General features: G+C 46.2%; 1 gene segment (V, D, J or C); it reads left to right on the forward strand.

The window, feature by feature from the left end:
- Nucleotides 1-14950, forward strand: part of LOC125104779 (T-cell receptor alpha chain C region-like) — a 311082-nt gene that overhangs the window by 237502 nt on the left and 58630 nt on the right. Inside the window, 1 exon segment of the C gene segment in view lies at nt 11076-11128. Within this exon segment, the coding sequence occupies nt 11076-11128 (53 nt within the window).

Genomic DNA, 14950 nt, shown 5'->3' on the forward strand with positions numbered 1-14950 from the left:
GGGCAGGAATTGAAAAAGTCAAAACGAAAATGCTGGTCTTGTCTTCAGACAATGACTATACCATCGAACACTACCTAAAAATACTGCAGAGCTCATTTCTTTCCCAGTAGGCGTTTTTATTCTATGAGAGATTGCACCCATCAATGCAACTGCTTTGGACCACAGAATATGTACACAGAATAGGCTGGCTAACCCTTCTGGTGTCTTAAAGTGGCAAGCCTATCTCTGGATATAGCCCTCGGCCCCAAAACCCTGGACTACCAGAAAGAAATAGACCATCACCCTACACTGTCTTAGAGCTAAAGTTGAAGAAGTTAGTAAGCAATTTCTGGGAAACTCTGCAAAGCTGTGTTCATTATTAAGTTGACGCCACAGGTTTTCGCAAAGCCCCTCACATGGTGTTCAACAAACCAGTGGTTCTAAGCTGACATTTGGGAAGGGAACTCAGCTCACAGTGCATCTTGGTAAGTGGAGGAGCATTGAATCCTCTTCTCAAATGTGCTTTGAGATCCTTTTGACTCCAACTAATGAAGAAAGGGTTTTTTGGCCCATCTCTGCTCATAATCCAATCCTGTCTGGCTAAAGGCTGCCCTCTCCACGTCCCCGGAAATGATCCAACCGTGAAGGTGAGCTCATGCAGCTTTTCCTAAGTTCTCACAAAATCACTTAACCCTTTATCAAACTGCCCAACGGCTCCTCTGTTGCCCTCAAAGCCCTGCTGGTCCATCAGTCAGAGGAAGACAGGTCATTTTATAGGTCATTGCGAAAGGAGGCTGTTGACATGTGTTTGCCCTCTGGGGAGAAAAAAATAATGATGATTTCTTCCTTGCTTACTATGTGTTAAGCAATGGGCTGTGTGCTCTCCACTCATTAGCACATTCAGCCCTTATCCCAGCTCTGTGGGTTAAGTGCTATTATTACCCTCATTTTCTAGAAGAGAACTTTTTATATTTTTATATCTTGTGTTTTTATAGAAACACAGAAAGGTTGAATAACTTTCTTAAACTGATTCAGTGAGAAAGAAGGCCTAGAATGTCATTCTTGGCACTCAGATTCCAGTGCTAAATGTTTCACTAGTTGGGGAGTGGAGGGACTATTTGGGCGGGGGGCGGGGGGTCACTGATGTCAGGTTTCTAACATTGCTAAAATAATGCCTAGGGAAGCATGCTCTCAGCACGTAAAGCCAGCGATCCATCAAGGACCACCATCACGACCAACCTACATATCCTAATCCCCACAACAATATCACCCTGCAGTTATTATTCACCCCCACTTTACAGACAGGGAAACTGAGGCATGGCACCTTAAGGACCTTGCCCTGGTCCCCAAAGCCAGAGCTATTTCAAATTAACGGCAACTGTCGGCCAGCTAGAATAAGCAGTTAATTAATGACAAGCCATTTAGCTGGCTGCTAGGTAGAGAGTGATTCATTTTTTCCACGGTTCCTCTCCCTTTTTAGGAATAACCATACAATTGTATAATCGCGCCGCATTGTATTTCTGCCTTTGTGCCGCCCCTGGGAGAGCAGGAGGAGCCCCGGTTCCCAGCGCCCCGTGTAAAGGCTTTGGCAGTGTTTGTAAAGCGGTCTGTGGGGGTGTTCCTCGGGGCGGATCTGAAAAACTCTTCTTTGGAAAAGAAATAAAACTGACAGTAAAGTCATGTTAAGTCTGAATAACGAATGCTTCCAAACTGCTCTCTGGAACCCCGCTTCCTAAATTTCCCATTCTGTTTTATAACCTACGCCCAAACCACAGCAGTCCGTTGAGGGAATCCAGTCCAAACAACCACCGGCGTTTACCTACCCCGTTCGGGGACGCGCGGCCGCTTGCTGCCCGGACTGGTGCAGCTCACAGATGGCAATGAGGGTGCCTGTGGGTCACTGAACTAAGGAGTCGTTCTGAGAGAAGGCTTACTTGCCTATTAGAAATGGTGGGATTTCCCAGGAACTCTAAGAAATCAGTGAACTCTCAGAGCTTCTGTGTTCTTCCTCTGTGAAATGGGAGAGGCCGTCTCTACTCCTGTTCTACCAAAGCAGGGGTGCTGTGTGGGGATGTCCGCACACTTCCAGGAAAAGGAACGGGAATGCCTCAGGAGTCCCCAACCTCTGCCATCAGACCCTCACTCTAAAGAGCTGGCTTTATCAGGGGGAGTCTTGGGTGACAAGTAAACATTTGAGCAGATAGCAAGGGGGTGATGAGCAACAGAGTTTTTGTAGGGTCACATGTCACTGTGTGTGTGGGAAACAGTAATAAGCGGATATTTGGAAAAGGAACAACTGTGAGTGTTCAACCAGGTATGTTTTAAAGATGACTTATGTTTAAACATAAGCCACCATCCTTAGAAATTCAGGGGAAAATTAGTGAATTACTCACCCAGTTCTTAGTATCTTCAGGGGTTTGGTGCCCTGTGTCTTTCTGATGACAAAGATGACAAGGACAGCCTCCAATGGAGCCCTTTTAAGGACCTTTCTTCTTCCACATCTTTAAAGACTTGGAAATGTTGAGCTTGCTATTGTTATTGTTGGAGTTGTGTGTCTGACAAATGGAACTGGACTCAAGGTTTTAGTGTGTAGGGGCAGAAAGCATCTAGAAAGAAAGAGAGGAGATTCTCTAGAAAGACAGAACAAATCAAAGTACTTAACAATGGCACGGGCTGTACAATGCAACTTGACCCAAAAGGAGACAGTGAGATGCAGCCCTATGGGTACAACCAACGCCAGCGACCTCTCTCGCATTATCTGCCCTGTCTTCCCAAGGCCTCTTTGTCCATGCAACTAGGAAAAGAATCTTCTAATCCCTGTAACTCTCCAAATTTTGGAGCCCAGCTATTTGGGTAAAGCCATGTCAGATTTTCTGGTGTCAACAATGATGACAAGCTGATATTTAGGGAAAGGGTAAGATTGAAAGCAAATATTCAAATTAGAAGGATCATAAGCATCTGGAAACATGGCGCTGTTAGGCACTGTGTTTCCGACTGGGACGTTTTCCTCCCTGCCTTTGTTGAGCCCCTTTGGACACGCACTTGTCTCTGTGCCCCTCAGTGAAAAACTAGCAGCTGAGCTTGGAAATAGGAGAGAAGCTCTCCCTCATCTAAATGTCATAACGGCCCTTTTCTCCAGCTTGTAATACCCACCGGGATATTTGGAGCGCCCACCATTCTCAAAACAAACCTAATTTCAATTAACTTGAATGTAGCTGAAATGTTGCTTCCTGAGAGAGTCTCCATTAACAAAAGAAGCTCATTCCAGACAATTTTTTGAGGTTAAGTTTTGCTTACAATTCCTAAGAGATTCCAACTACCCAATGAGTATTGGAAAACAAAACCTCTACTTCCATGGTCCAATTATTATCTACCATAGAAAAGCTAGAATCAGGAGGCCCTAGCGAGTATTACATAAGCTCCAGAGGACCTTCCTTAAGTCCCTTATGCATCAAACAACATAAGATTTTAAAAAATAAGAAAGTTGTTTCCATGCTGACCTATGTGTCCAGTCGCTAATGAGAGCCCAAAAGGCAGGTGCACCAGCAGCTATATTTCCAAACTCATTTGGATATTTAGGACCCCCCCCCCCGCAGATATTAGAATTGATCATTAGAAAAAGTATACACAATTCCATTTTTACTTATAATCTCATTTCTCCCAGAGAACTGTTATAAATTTTCTCCCAAAGGTGTTACATTCATCCTTCTTTTGGTTCCTTTATTTGTGATGTGTGCAGAGATGAAATATTGGTTGAGATTCAAAAAACATCCAGGAGATTTACCTTAAGCTTTGCCTGTCAGAGAGATTCTCAGAGCTAAAAAGATTGGAAGCTGGCATTTTGGAACTAGATTAAAAAGAAAATCCAAATTAATCCCAAGGAGCAATGATCAGTAGATAGTTATTTAGACATAAGCACATCAACCCCACAAGCCCAGTTGCTCACTTGGCTGGACTGCCCTGATCTTAAGTTCGCCCGGAGAAATAATAAGAGCTGTCCTGGGAAGAGAGAAATGTCAACCTCCAGCCCTAAAAACTCCTCATGAATTGGTTTATTTCAATAGAGTTTATCATTACACACAGTGTTCTGGAAGTAATAGGCAAGTGCATTAGATTCTCCTGCAAATGGAAATGAAATGTAAATTTAGATTGTAAATATATGACTGCGATAAATAGATAGCAAGAAAAAAAAGATGAAGAGTTTAGAAACTTGCCACATTTCTCTAACCCCAAAGGGGATGTTTCTGTAAATAGTTTAAAAAAAACTATTGAAGAGGAGTGGGGAGGAGAAGGAGAACAGAGGCAAACAAGAGGTAATCCTCTTTGCTTTGCAAAATTGGAAGTTGTTTTTCCACAAATTTCCACCGGCAAAGGAAGAAACCCTGTCTGATTTCAGACTAAATGGCCCGTGGGTGGGTTTCTGCTAAAACCCATCTTGAGGAGGGCTCCCTGGAGGTGGCAAGTGCTGGCAATGTCCTGCCGGAGGGGTGGGGGGAGGGAATGAGGGCAGAAAAGAGTCCAAATAATTGTGCAGAGACAAGAAGGACTCACAGGGCAGGATTTCCCCTGGATTTCCTGCCTCGCCTCCTAACCTTTCCTGTCTTAGCCCGATGGATTAGGTCCCAGGCAATCGGGCCCTAGGATGCAAACCAGAAATTTTAAGGAGGAAGCCAACTTGACTTCACTAAGGAGACCTAGCATATTCTGTTTTCAAAGATCCTTTTAATCCAGCTGTTTTTAGGGGGAGCTCTGTAAAGGCAGAAGGAAAGGTTAAAACAAAAATGTTAAAATTCTGTGAAGTAGAAAGCAAGACGTTAAATATTTGACTGGCAAAGAGATTAAATATCTGGTACATGTCTACAAAGGAGCCTAGAGGAGACTTTGTCAAGGAGAGCACAAGCAGCCTCAAGGAAACTCTGCCCCAAAACTTGTCTGGTTTGTTAGTTAGACTCTGGCCACTGTCCGCAGCAGCTGGGGTGCTAGGAAAAGCAAATCAGGTGTCCTCCTCAAGGGGGCAGGGGCCCTGTGTGCAGTTTATGTAAAGCCATCTGCTGTGGTGTGACTGGGAGCAGCAGCAATAATTTGGTGTTCGGCCACGGGACCAGGCTGACTGTCAATCCCAGTGAGTATGAAAGGTGAAGCTACGCGGTGCCCTCTCCTTTTCAGGCCAGGCCTGTGGGCACTCCCAGCTGGCAGAGCTCACATCTACTGGTATAGCCTAGCCCATCCCAGGGAAGCAGGCCAGGAACGACCAGAAAACCCTCAGACTTCTTCCTTCAAATATGTCCCTGGAAGAACTCCTTGACTCTCCTTCCCTTTAGTAATTAGTTTCTAGTAAACCAGAATCTAATGAGTTAATGTGAGCAATTTCAATAAAAAGTAGAGAAACAGCCCCAAAGTAAAATAGAGTAGAAACTATGTGACTGCCATCTAGGGGAGAGACCATGAAGGAAGAAGGAAAAGAAACAGATTACCCAAACTAAGGCAGCGCCTTTGTCAGAAAAAGAAAAACAATAAAAAAATTAAAAATAAGCAATGCATATCTTTTTCAGGGCTCACTGCCCCGTGGAGGCCCTGCTCTGCCTGCAGCAGCCCGCTACTGGACTTATTGTCCAGTAACGTGTAGTTTTAGCGCAGGGTTGAAGGATCAAGACCATACTGAGCCCCAGGGCCCTTCTGCAAAGAGCAGCTCCTATTCCTGTTTTTGTAAAGCCTTCCCTGACAGTGAGGAAGTAACACCTACAAACTCACTTTTGGAAAAGGAACTCTCTTAACGGTGAATCCAAGTAAGTTTGAAGGGACTGGTAGAGAGGGGGAGTGCAGTGCGGAGATCAAAACCTTTCTTTCTTCAGATTTAAATTACTTGTCCACCCCCCCTCCAAAAACAAAAAAAAAAAATCCCAGATTATCTTCTACATCTCATGTTGTGTTGGGAGGATAGGTTCCCATCAGAGAGATTAGCGCTCCATTGTACAAAGACTAAATTACCTTCAGCCCAAAGCATTCCTATCATCCATCTTAAAGGAGATTATTGGTACAGGGAGAAAAATTGAATACAGGATCCTGAGGGATTCCGCTAAAGCCAGGAAATGTTTGCCAAAAAATAGAGAGGAAATTGGCATATCGAGACGATGCAAATTCAGTAGACCAAAATAAATCTTCCTGACGTAGATACTAAAATCCTTACATTTATCTCCTGAAATAATGAGACCCTGTGATTTCATTAATGAATGCAGAAAATTTTATAGGCAGATTTCTTTTCTACTTTTACCTCTAGTTCACCTCCTGTAGAGGAGCAGTTCTCAGTCCCCAGGCCAGTGAGCGAGGTCTCGGTGGGTGGAAATGTCTGGTTAACTCAGAACATTTAACCCCACTTTTCTCTCCGTTACCCAAATTACTGATGGGGCTGCCACTTTACTTAGTTCAGCGGGGGGCGGGGGGGGATTCATTTGTCCCCTGAGTCATGAGAATAGAGCAGTACGTTCTCACCATCAAATATACGTCCACCCTTTATGTAACAGTAGTAATGTGTGTGTAAGTAGTTGGAAAAGTTTCAAATGCTACATATAAAGGTAAGGAACTGTGGTTGCTACTTGAAAATCTGTGTTTCTGGTGGGCTGCTGACAGTGGTGCAAGGCACTAGTGCTGGGAAGGCTGACTTTTAATAAAACTAGGCAACGTGGAAATGGGGAAAACCCGTTGAAGGGCCCCAGTATCCTCTTGACATAGCTGTTGCTGAGTGTCATTGATTCAGATCTGCTTTCTGGGATAAGAGGACACAGCACTGGGAAAGACATGTTGCCAAATGCAGCCTGGTGAAAGTTCTTGAAAAGACCAGTTCGGGGAGGTGTAAATAATTCAGTGATCCAAGGTGCACAGCACTGAAGGAGTTAACATACCCTGGTCACAGACAGCATGGAATGTTCTGGGATAGACCCGGCCTAAGGAACATGCAGTGTGGTTAGCCATGAAGTTGTCAGGCGCAGAAGTGCCTTGCTCAGCAGGGACAAAACCAGCTCATGCCTACAACAACAGAAACCATGAATAATACATGATATTGTTAAAACCCATGCCTTCAGGAGTCTCTGAGGTCCTATCTAATTAAGGCTCCGAGGGGATTCATATGAACATCCCAGGAGACTCAAGGACGTCCCTTTTTAGAGGGTGGGCAGTCCAGCCCGGAGACCAGACAGGAGGTTTTATCTTTTGTGTCTCACTCTTTCTATGCTCAGGCTACAAGGCAACAAAGCTGGAATCCAAAGACGCGGGATTGAATTCTGTTTTCCTTCAATCAGCAGAGCAGAGATACTGCCACAGCCATGCTTGGGCGCCATCTGAGGACGCAGCTGAGGGCAGGCCTCTGTTTTGCTCATGTCCTGCTGCCAGGGCGGCTGAAGTAGGGTGTGGGGAGCTCTGTGAGGGTGTGAAGTAGGGGAGAGTCGGGAAGGGTCATTTGAACTCCTACCTGCTGTCCTGCTGTCTTAGCTAAAGAGTAGCTTTTTCTCTCCCCCTTGCTATGTTGGTAAACAAGCTAAATCTCTGCCCCCTTGCTAATAAGTAGTTGCTCGAAGAGATGACTAGACAGATGCACAAATTCAGTCAAAACAGTTGAAAGGCTTAAAAAGTTGAATGCAGTTACAGAGCTAAAATATTTGTTTTCCATCTTCTTTGGGGATAGAGTTTGGTCACCATCGCACCAGATAATGACTCTGACCCAACTTGGTTCCTCACACCTTTTGTGGCATCCACCACACTGCCAGGGGGACACCTGGTCTTCCTGTGCTTGTGAGGGTCAGCCATGGAAGCCGTGTTTGGTCGAAGAATGAAATTTATAGCAACCCCAAGTAAATATGCAAAAGCCTGTTTCTGACAGAGACCCCACTGCAGCCACTGGGCTCTGTGTGAGGTGGGGACACCTCTGGTGGGACAGTAGGGTGATCAGCTGTCCCAGTTTGACTGGGATTGAGGGTCTTCCGGGGGCAGAGGTCTTCTTTGCTAACCCCAGAACAGCCCCCAGGAGAGTCAGTCACCATAACAAAGCTCAGTGTAAACTTTCCATGAGATACCACTAACATCTCCCCAGGTTCAAGACTGACAGAGAAGCCGCATGTGTGAAGAAAGTCTCAGATGTGCTCATCATTTTCATTTCTCACACTGGGGCATGAAGGGGAGCTCGGGAGACAGTGTTCCATAGAGCCAAAGCCTAAATCTCATCTAATTCTAGTCAGCCTCCACAATGCTGAACACTCTCCTCCTGTCTCCTTATCATCAATTCATTGTCATCAGAAATGTGTGACACCGCGAAGGGAGGGGAGGACATGTCTTGAAAATTGATCAGAGAAATTGTCCTGAAAATGATGCCGTAAAATGGAAATGAGACCTTTAGAAAGAGAGATGCTGAACATGAGAAATCAGTAAGCCTCAGGATGGAATCCAGAGGAAATGGAGAGAGAGAGAGAGGGAGTCAGGCCCTCAGGGGATCCAACAGGCCAGTGTCCCAGGACCAGACATGGAAAGGTTCCTCTGGTCCGCGATGGGAAGGAAGAGCCCCGCAGATCCAGGGTCACCTGTAGGTGAGTCTCTTCTCCCCAGAGTTAAAGAGGAAGATGTCTACAAGCCTCAGATCTGCCCCTGGGGTTTTTGTAAAGTCTTCCGTTACGGTGTTAATACCGGTAGCAGTGGCTCTGGAAAGCTGACATTTGGAAGAGGGACCATCTTGACTGTCCATCCGAGTAAGTGTAACAGTAAGTGTAACCAGCAGCGTACTGGAAATTCTGGCATTTCACCCCTGGTATCAGGTTTGAGAGAAATGTATGTTGCTTGGGCACCAGACCTTGCTTGAAGTCATCTAGAGGCCTCCAAGGTCCTGTCCCTTCTTTAATCTCAGTATTGACAGATTCCTTTTTGGACCCTGAGCTATCAGGTCTATCTGATCCCTGCTGTTGAGTGAAGTTGACCTTGAGCCAGAAAAGGTAGAAAAGAATCTTCACTGCTTTCAGAGCCTTCTCTGGAGATGATGCCCAACTTTAGGGACAAAGAGCGGGGGGTTCACCCTTTCCAGTCAACACCCCTGAGTAACTCATTCTAACATTCAGTACCATTTCCTGTCAGGAAGTTCTTCCTTGTATCAAGCTTAAATGCTTCTTAGTGCAGCTGAAGCCATTCCCACCGGCATCTTCCACAGTGGAGAGGGATAATTGAGAGCAGAGTTTGAATAGGTATGTGGCATTCAGTTTAGAATGGGTTTTAAATGAAAGCGGAGAGGGAAAAAATGAAAACTGAATGGGAATCTGAGGTCTTATTTCAAATCCCTCTATGTTCTTTGAATGTCTCCCACTGCTACTGTAGATGCAAGACTACAAAAAAAGAGAGAGAGAGAGAAATACACAGAATGGATAGAACTGCACAGCCACTGTGTCCATGCCTATCGCTGAAACCACCAGGCAAAGGATTACAATTAATTCCAAAGAGTTTCAGATACAAAGCTTAATACCTTTTTCCTCATGGTGACTTGTATCCTTGCTGATAATTAGAGCAGATAGAAAGATTTGGTTTTGGTGTGTTTGCTGCTGCACCCCACTGGGAAGAGAGGAAAATCCCTACCTGGTTGGGGTTTTTTGTTGTTGGGGGTTTTTTGATTTGGGGTTTTTTTTGTTGTTTTTTTTTTTTGTTTTGGGGGGTTTTTTTGAGATTCATAAAGTTCCTTCTGTCAGTTGCTGTAAAACTCCCTGCTGCAGGGAGAAGCGTGACAGCTCTGAGAAGCCGATACTTAGGTGAGAGATGAGACTAACCGTGAAGCCAGGCAAGCTAAAAAGAACCACACTCCATGTCCCCCATGCATTTTTGCACTTTAGGCCTTTTGGGTCTTTCTTGCAGGGATTCTAATGGAGTCAAATAGAAATGGAGTGAAGAGAGTCTGGAGCCCTGTGGGTGCTCAGAAATGAGAAATGGAAGGCATGAAAGACGGAAAGGGGGAGAAGTAACCAGGTAGGAGTATATCTTTCATGGTGGTCCCATAAGACTAGGATGGGGAGGTAGGTCCAAGAGCAGGATGTCAGCACTCCCATTGGTATTTCGAGGCACTCTGTTTTCCCAGGCTTTCCATCCAGGGCAGGGTCCCCCATGCCAAAGGGATGAGAGCAGAGGCCATGTTTTTCTGTGCAGGTGTAGACTAGGAAGCAGAGAGCCCCTGCTTTGCATGTGCAGGGAAGATGGTCTGACAGCCCTGAGGCTATCTGCTCCACTGAGTGGCAGCATCCGTTCATGCCAGGTGGGTTTGGAGCTAGAATGTGCCAGCGCTATTCTAAGGTACAGGGTGGGGTTGGTATGATCAACCTGAATGAGCAAGATGCCTCCAAGGAAGTCTGATTCGAGTGAGTAGGGAGTCTGTTCGACCAACTGCCCAGGGTTTGTTGAGTTTCTCCAAGTCCAGGCGTACGGGAGCCAAAGCTGAGACGCTGACATTTGAGCTGGGGATGCTTTTGACTGAAATACGCCAACAGGGTCCGAAAGGCTCAAATTGCCTTCAGAGCTCTGCTTTGGTTGTGAGCCTCCGGGCCCTTGTCATCTCGACAAAACGCATCCACTTAGAAAGGTCAGCTCTTCATTAGCCAGACAAATGAGGACAACATATTGACCAGAGATAAGGAGCAAGGAGCCCACATCTCAGCCTCTGAGAGCCTGGCATTTCCAGTCTTCTGATCACGGCGGCTGGGGAATGTATGCTGTCTTAGAGAAGGCAGATCGATGGTGCCTGAGGACCTGGTGTCACCAGGCTAGAGCCTGGAGATGGAAATGAGATGCAGATTGGGGTGTTTTGTGAAGGGGGCAGTGACAGAGAAGGGAGGAGGAGACCAGAGCTCACTGATGATTTTTCAGACCGGCAGCGTGTCAGAAATTGGAATCCGAGGTGGAGAAGCACGCATTGGTAGCAAGTTTCCTACTGTTCCCTACAGAATATGGCCTAACTGCGGCCACACACTCACACACCCCATAGGTACCTGAGATGCCTTTTGAAGTGGCAAAGCGAGATCGGGGTCTGAGATCTGTAAGTCACCTGCCAGTTATTGCAAAGGGTTGGGCGGCTGTGTGACAAGCTCTAACAACAAGCTGACGTTTGGGCAGGGGACAAGCTTATCAGTCATTCCAAGTAAGTCTCCTTGGGACTTTGCCTGTGGAGTTTGGTGGGGCTAGTCATCACGTGCCTCAAAGGGCTATGCAGGTGGCATGGCGGCTGAGGGCCACACACAGAGAATCGTGGTATGTTAACTCTAGTCAGACCAAAGAAGGTCAAAGAGCGGCAGATGTAGCTTTAGTCCTTAAAAGTTAGCATACAGAGCTTGGGGCTTGCAAATGGCCATTTGAAAAACATGTCACCAAGCTGTGTCCTCCCCACACAGCCTCACTGTACATGGGGGACAAGGTGGGGTGGAGCGATGGACAATGGACTGTGCATAACTGGGGTGTTCAGGGAAACAAGCAGGGTTGGAAAGGAGCTAGGCGATCAGAGCCTCGGGCTGAGCTAATCTGGAGACAATGGGTTGTTCCCGAAATCTCACCAAGAAATAAAATCCTTCCCAGACTCAAAAGATATAATCAAGAGACCTAATTAAAATTCACTTCAAAATCATATGATCATCGGGAGAGAAATTAAATCTTTAAAGAAAAGGAATTTTTTAAATGCCCAGGCATAAAACAAAAGGCCTACACCTTTAATTAGGCAACGAGCATCACCAGACGCACATTAGCCTTTCCTCTAATCCCCTCTCAGGAGGGCTCAGTCCCTCCAGCAATACATGGTCACAGCTGCTCGAAGCCCTGAAGCTCCTTTTCCAGGAAAGCTTTGCTCCCACGCCTGCCGAGGGAGAGAGATGATCCGCCTGCCAGCCTGCCTGCTCCTAGGGCCGGCCGGCCGGGCGGGGCCCCAGGTGTGAGCGCCGGCTCTCTCATCTGCCCGCTTTTTGTTGAGCTTCCTATCACAGTGGAACACCGGTAACCAGAAGCTCTATTTTGGGAGAGGGACCAGTTTGACGGTCGTTTCAAGTAAGTCAAAGAAAATTTTCCATCACCATTGTGTTGAGCAAGGCCTTGAAACGCCAGCAAGAGTTGTCAAAAGTCTGCTCCTCTCTTTCTCTGCTGCTGGGGATAACTTTCTCTGGAACATAGCCAAGAGCCCCTCCCCTCCACCCCAAGAACGATTTATGGCTTGACAGGTCTTTATTTCCCCAGCCTGAAATCCCTGGGAGGGGGGGCGGCGGGCTGTCCCCTTGCTCACTCTTCACTTCTGCACTGACCAGAGACGTTGGGACCTCTGTGGCACAGGCCACAGGAGCTGCAAACGGAGTCGGGGGGACAGCTGTCAACTGAGAGGAAATGGGTCAGAAGGCTAGAGAAGGAAAATGAGATGATTTGGGAGAAAACTGAAATATGGGGTGGAGTAAAGATGAGCAAGATAGCAGGGAAGTCCAGACTCATCGCTGGGTTTGGACCTGAGGGGTCACTGACAGCACCCGCAGAGAGAAAGAGGATTTCTGTTCTCTCCAAAGGAAAAGTTGGCAGGAAAATCAAGCCAGTCCTCACATGTCAAGCCTTTCCTAATTACAGCCTTTTATCTCAGTTTCTCTCAGTTGCTCCAGCAGGAAAGGCACGAAAGAGTCCCTGGTGGCTTTGAGCCATAGAAGCATTGCATGGGGGGGAGAGGGCATAAGAAATCGGGGAGGGGGGGCTTACAGTACACTGTAAAGTGTTTGGAGCAATGGTTTTTGTAATGACTTAGCACACTGTGTGTCCAACTATGGAGGCAACAACTTAATCTTCGGGACGGGAACTAAAGTCACTGTTATACCCAGTAAGTACATTGTCCTTGGTCAGGAAATCAGTTATACTTTAATTTCCAGGTCTCCTGCATAAGACTGGGGTGGGGGGGTACATACTAGACCATGCAGGCTCAGACACAAGAATTTCTATCTGTTTTTTTCTCATAAGTGGGGTAGAGATGGGTGTCAACCAAATATCTGAGCTTTCTGGGGGTACTTCAGTCTTGAATTTTAATTCAAAACTAGAAAATATGATTCACAATTCTGTTTTTGCTGCTGCCATCGTGCACTAATGTGACATGTGAAGAGAATTCAGACAGGATGACTTCATCTTCCCTTTTATCTCGCATGATAATTTTCACTTTGAGTACTGCATTATGTTTGGGAGAAACGGTAGAAATATAGGCTGTCAAAGAGCCAAGCAGCTGGGAGACCCAGAGAGGCAGGCAGACAGAATGCCAAGCAGTATAATTTTCCAAAATTAGTCCAGCGTGTGGCTCTTTTTGCAGATGGCAAAGGTATTTGGAAAGGTGCTAAGAGCTGATGTTCTGGGTGGGGTAGGGCTTACTCAATGGCCGCACTAAGTAAGCCCTGATGCCAAGGGGAAAGTTTAAACTTGGAAAACTCAAGGGTTTGGGGTTTTTTTGTTTTGTCTTTTGTTTTCCGGTAGTTTATCAGTACAGCAGCACATCCGCATTTAGTAAATTACAGTTTGGGCAAGGCACAGAATTAACTGTTAAAAACAACTATGTCCAGATAGGTGGGAGAAAGACAGGGATACTAGCTATACATACACAGAGTAATGGGGAAAACATAGGGCACATACATTTCTTGCACCTGAAATTAAAAGCTGTGGAAAATTCGAATATGTTCACTTTGTAACCAAAGACAGTTTCACAAAATGGAAAGAAAAGCATACCGCATAAAGCAAAAACCGAATGTATAGAGCCTTTCCAAGTCTGCGTTTTCCAACTGTCTTAACTACTCAGTTACCTAGAGGAATCTCCCTCTCCCTCTCTCCCCTTTCCCCGCCCCCTTTTGCTGCATCAGACCTTAAAGTCACGAAATTGAGGATTTGGCTATTTCAGGCCCTTCCGATGCAAGGTATGTGATAAAACGCCTACCAGCTAGGCCAGTTGGAGCACCTTTAGACATCCAAGCTTTTTCTCCTCTCCTGTCCAGATAAGATAGAAAAGCGGTACTCTCCTCATTCTGTATCCAGGGACAGGGAGCTCAGAGAGTGTCCCCAAGTTACAAAGTGAGGCCTGAGCAATGGGATCTGGGGACCCGGTGATGGTCAGTCGGCTCCCAGCCACAGATGCCATAGTAGCCAGAAGCGTTCAGGGAATCGTCCCAGGTCGAAACATAACACACTGGGGAAAATGCCCCCCTCTGCTGCTCTGCTGAGAGCAACTCAGTGTAAGAATACTGTACCCAGCAGGGGACCATCAGAATGGCCCTAAACCAACTCAGAGCCCCAGATAGTTGAGAACTGGGTATGGAAGCCAGCTCTGATGAGTTTCTTTCCAAGCACTGCTTCCAGAAATTGTTAGTGGTTGGTAGTTGCTATGGGTTTTGAAATTAGAGGACATCACAGCAGAGTAGAATGGTTTGGAACAGGGGAGTATGATTAGGATTAATGGGATGCAAGAAAATTCTGGCTAGAGGGCTAGAAAGGCCCTGGAAGAAAAGATACACTAACCCTTCAGAGTGTTCCTTCCAGTGAAGAGTTGCAACATTTATCTAGGCTGAGGAGCAGAGAGCAAACACAAGCCAAATTCCATACACAATCGACCTTTCCAGATTTAAAAGTTTCTGCAGTGATTCCGACATCCTTGTCTTCTTGGCCAAATACCAGCAGTTCCTAAAAGCAAAATGGAACAGTCCTCTGTTTCCAGGGCCAAGCCACTGGCCCCTACCCCACCCCACGTGCACCCACACCCATGTGGTTTTTGTAGAAGAGATTCATGCTGTGAGAAACAGGCCATCTTTGGCTCAGGAACCATTTTGAGAGTCAAGCCTTGTGAGTATAAAACACATTCTGCCCCCTACCCCAACCCAACAAGAGTTTCATCCCATATCCGGTCAACTCTCTGGCTTAGAAATATTCGAATCTAAAGAAAGACAAAGTGAGATTTCAGGTACACCGTAAGCAC

This window comes from Lutra lutra, chromosome 7 (assembly GCF_902655055.1).
Source record: "Lutra lutra chromosome 7, mLutLut1.2, whole genome shotgun sequence".
NCBI lineage: Eukaryota > Metazoa > Chordata > Mammalia > Carnivora > Mustelidae > Lutra > Lutra lutra.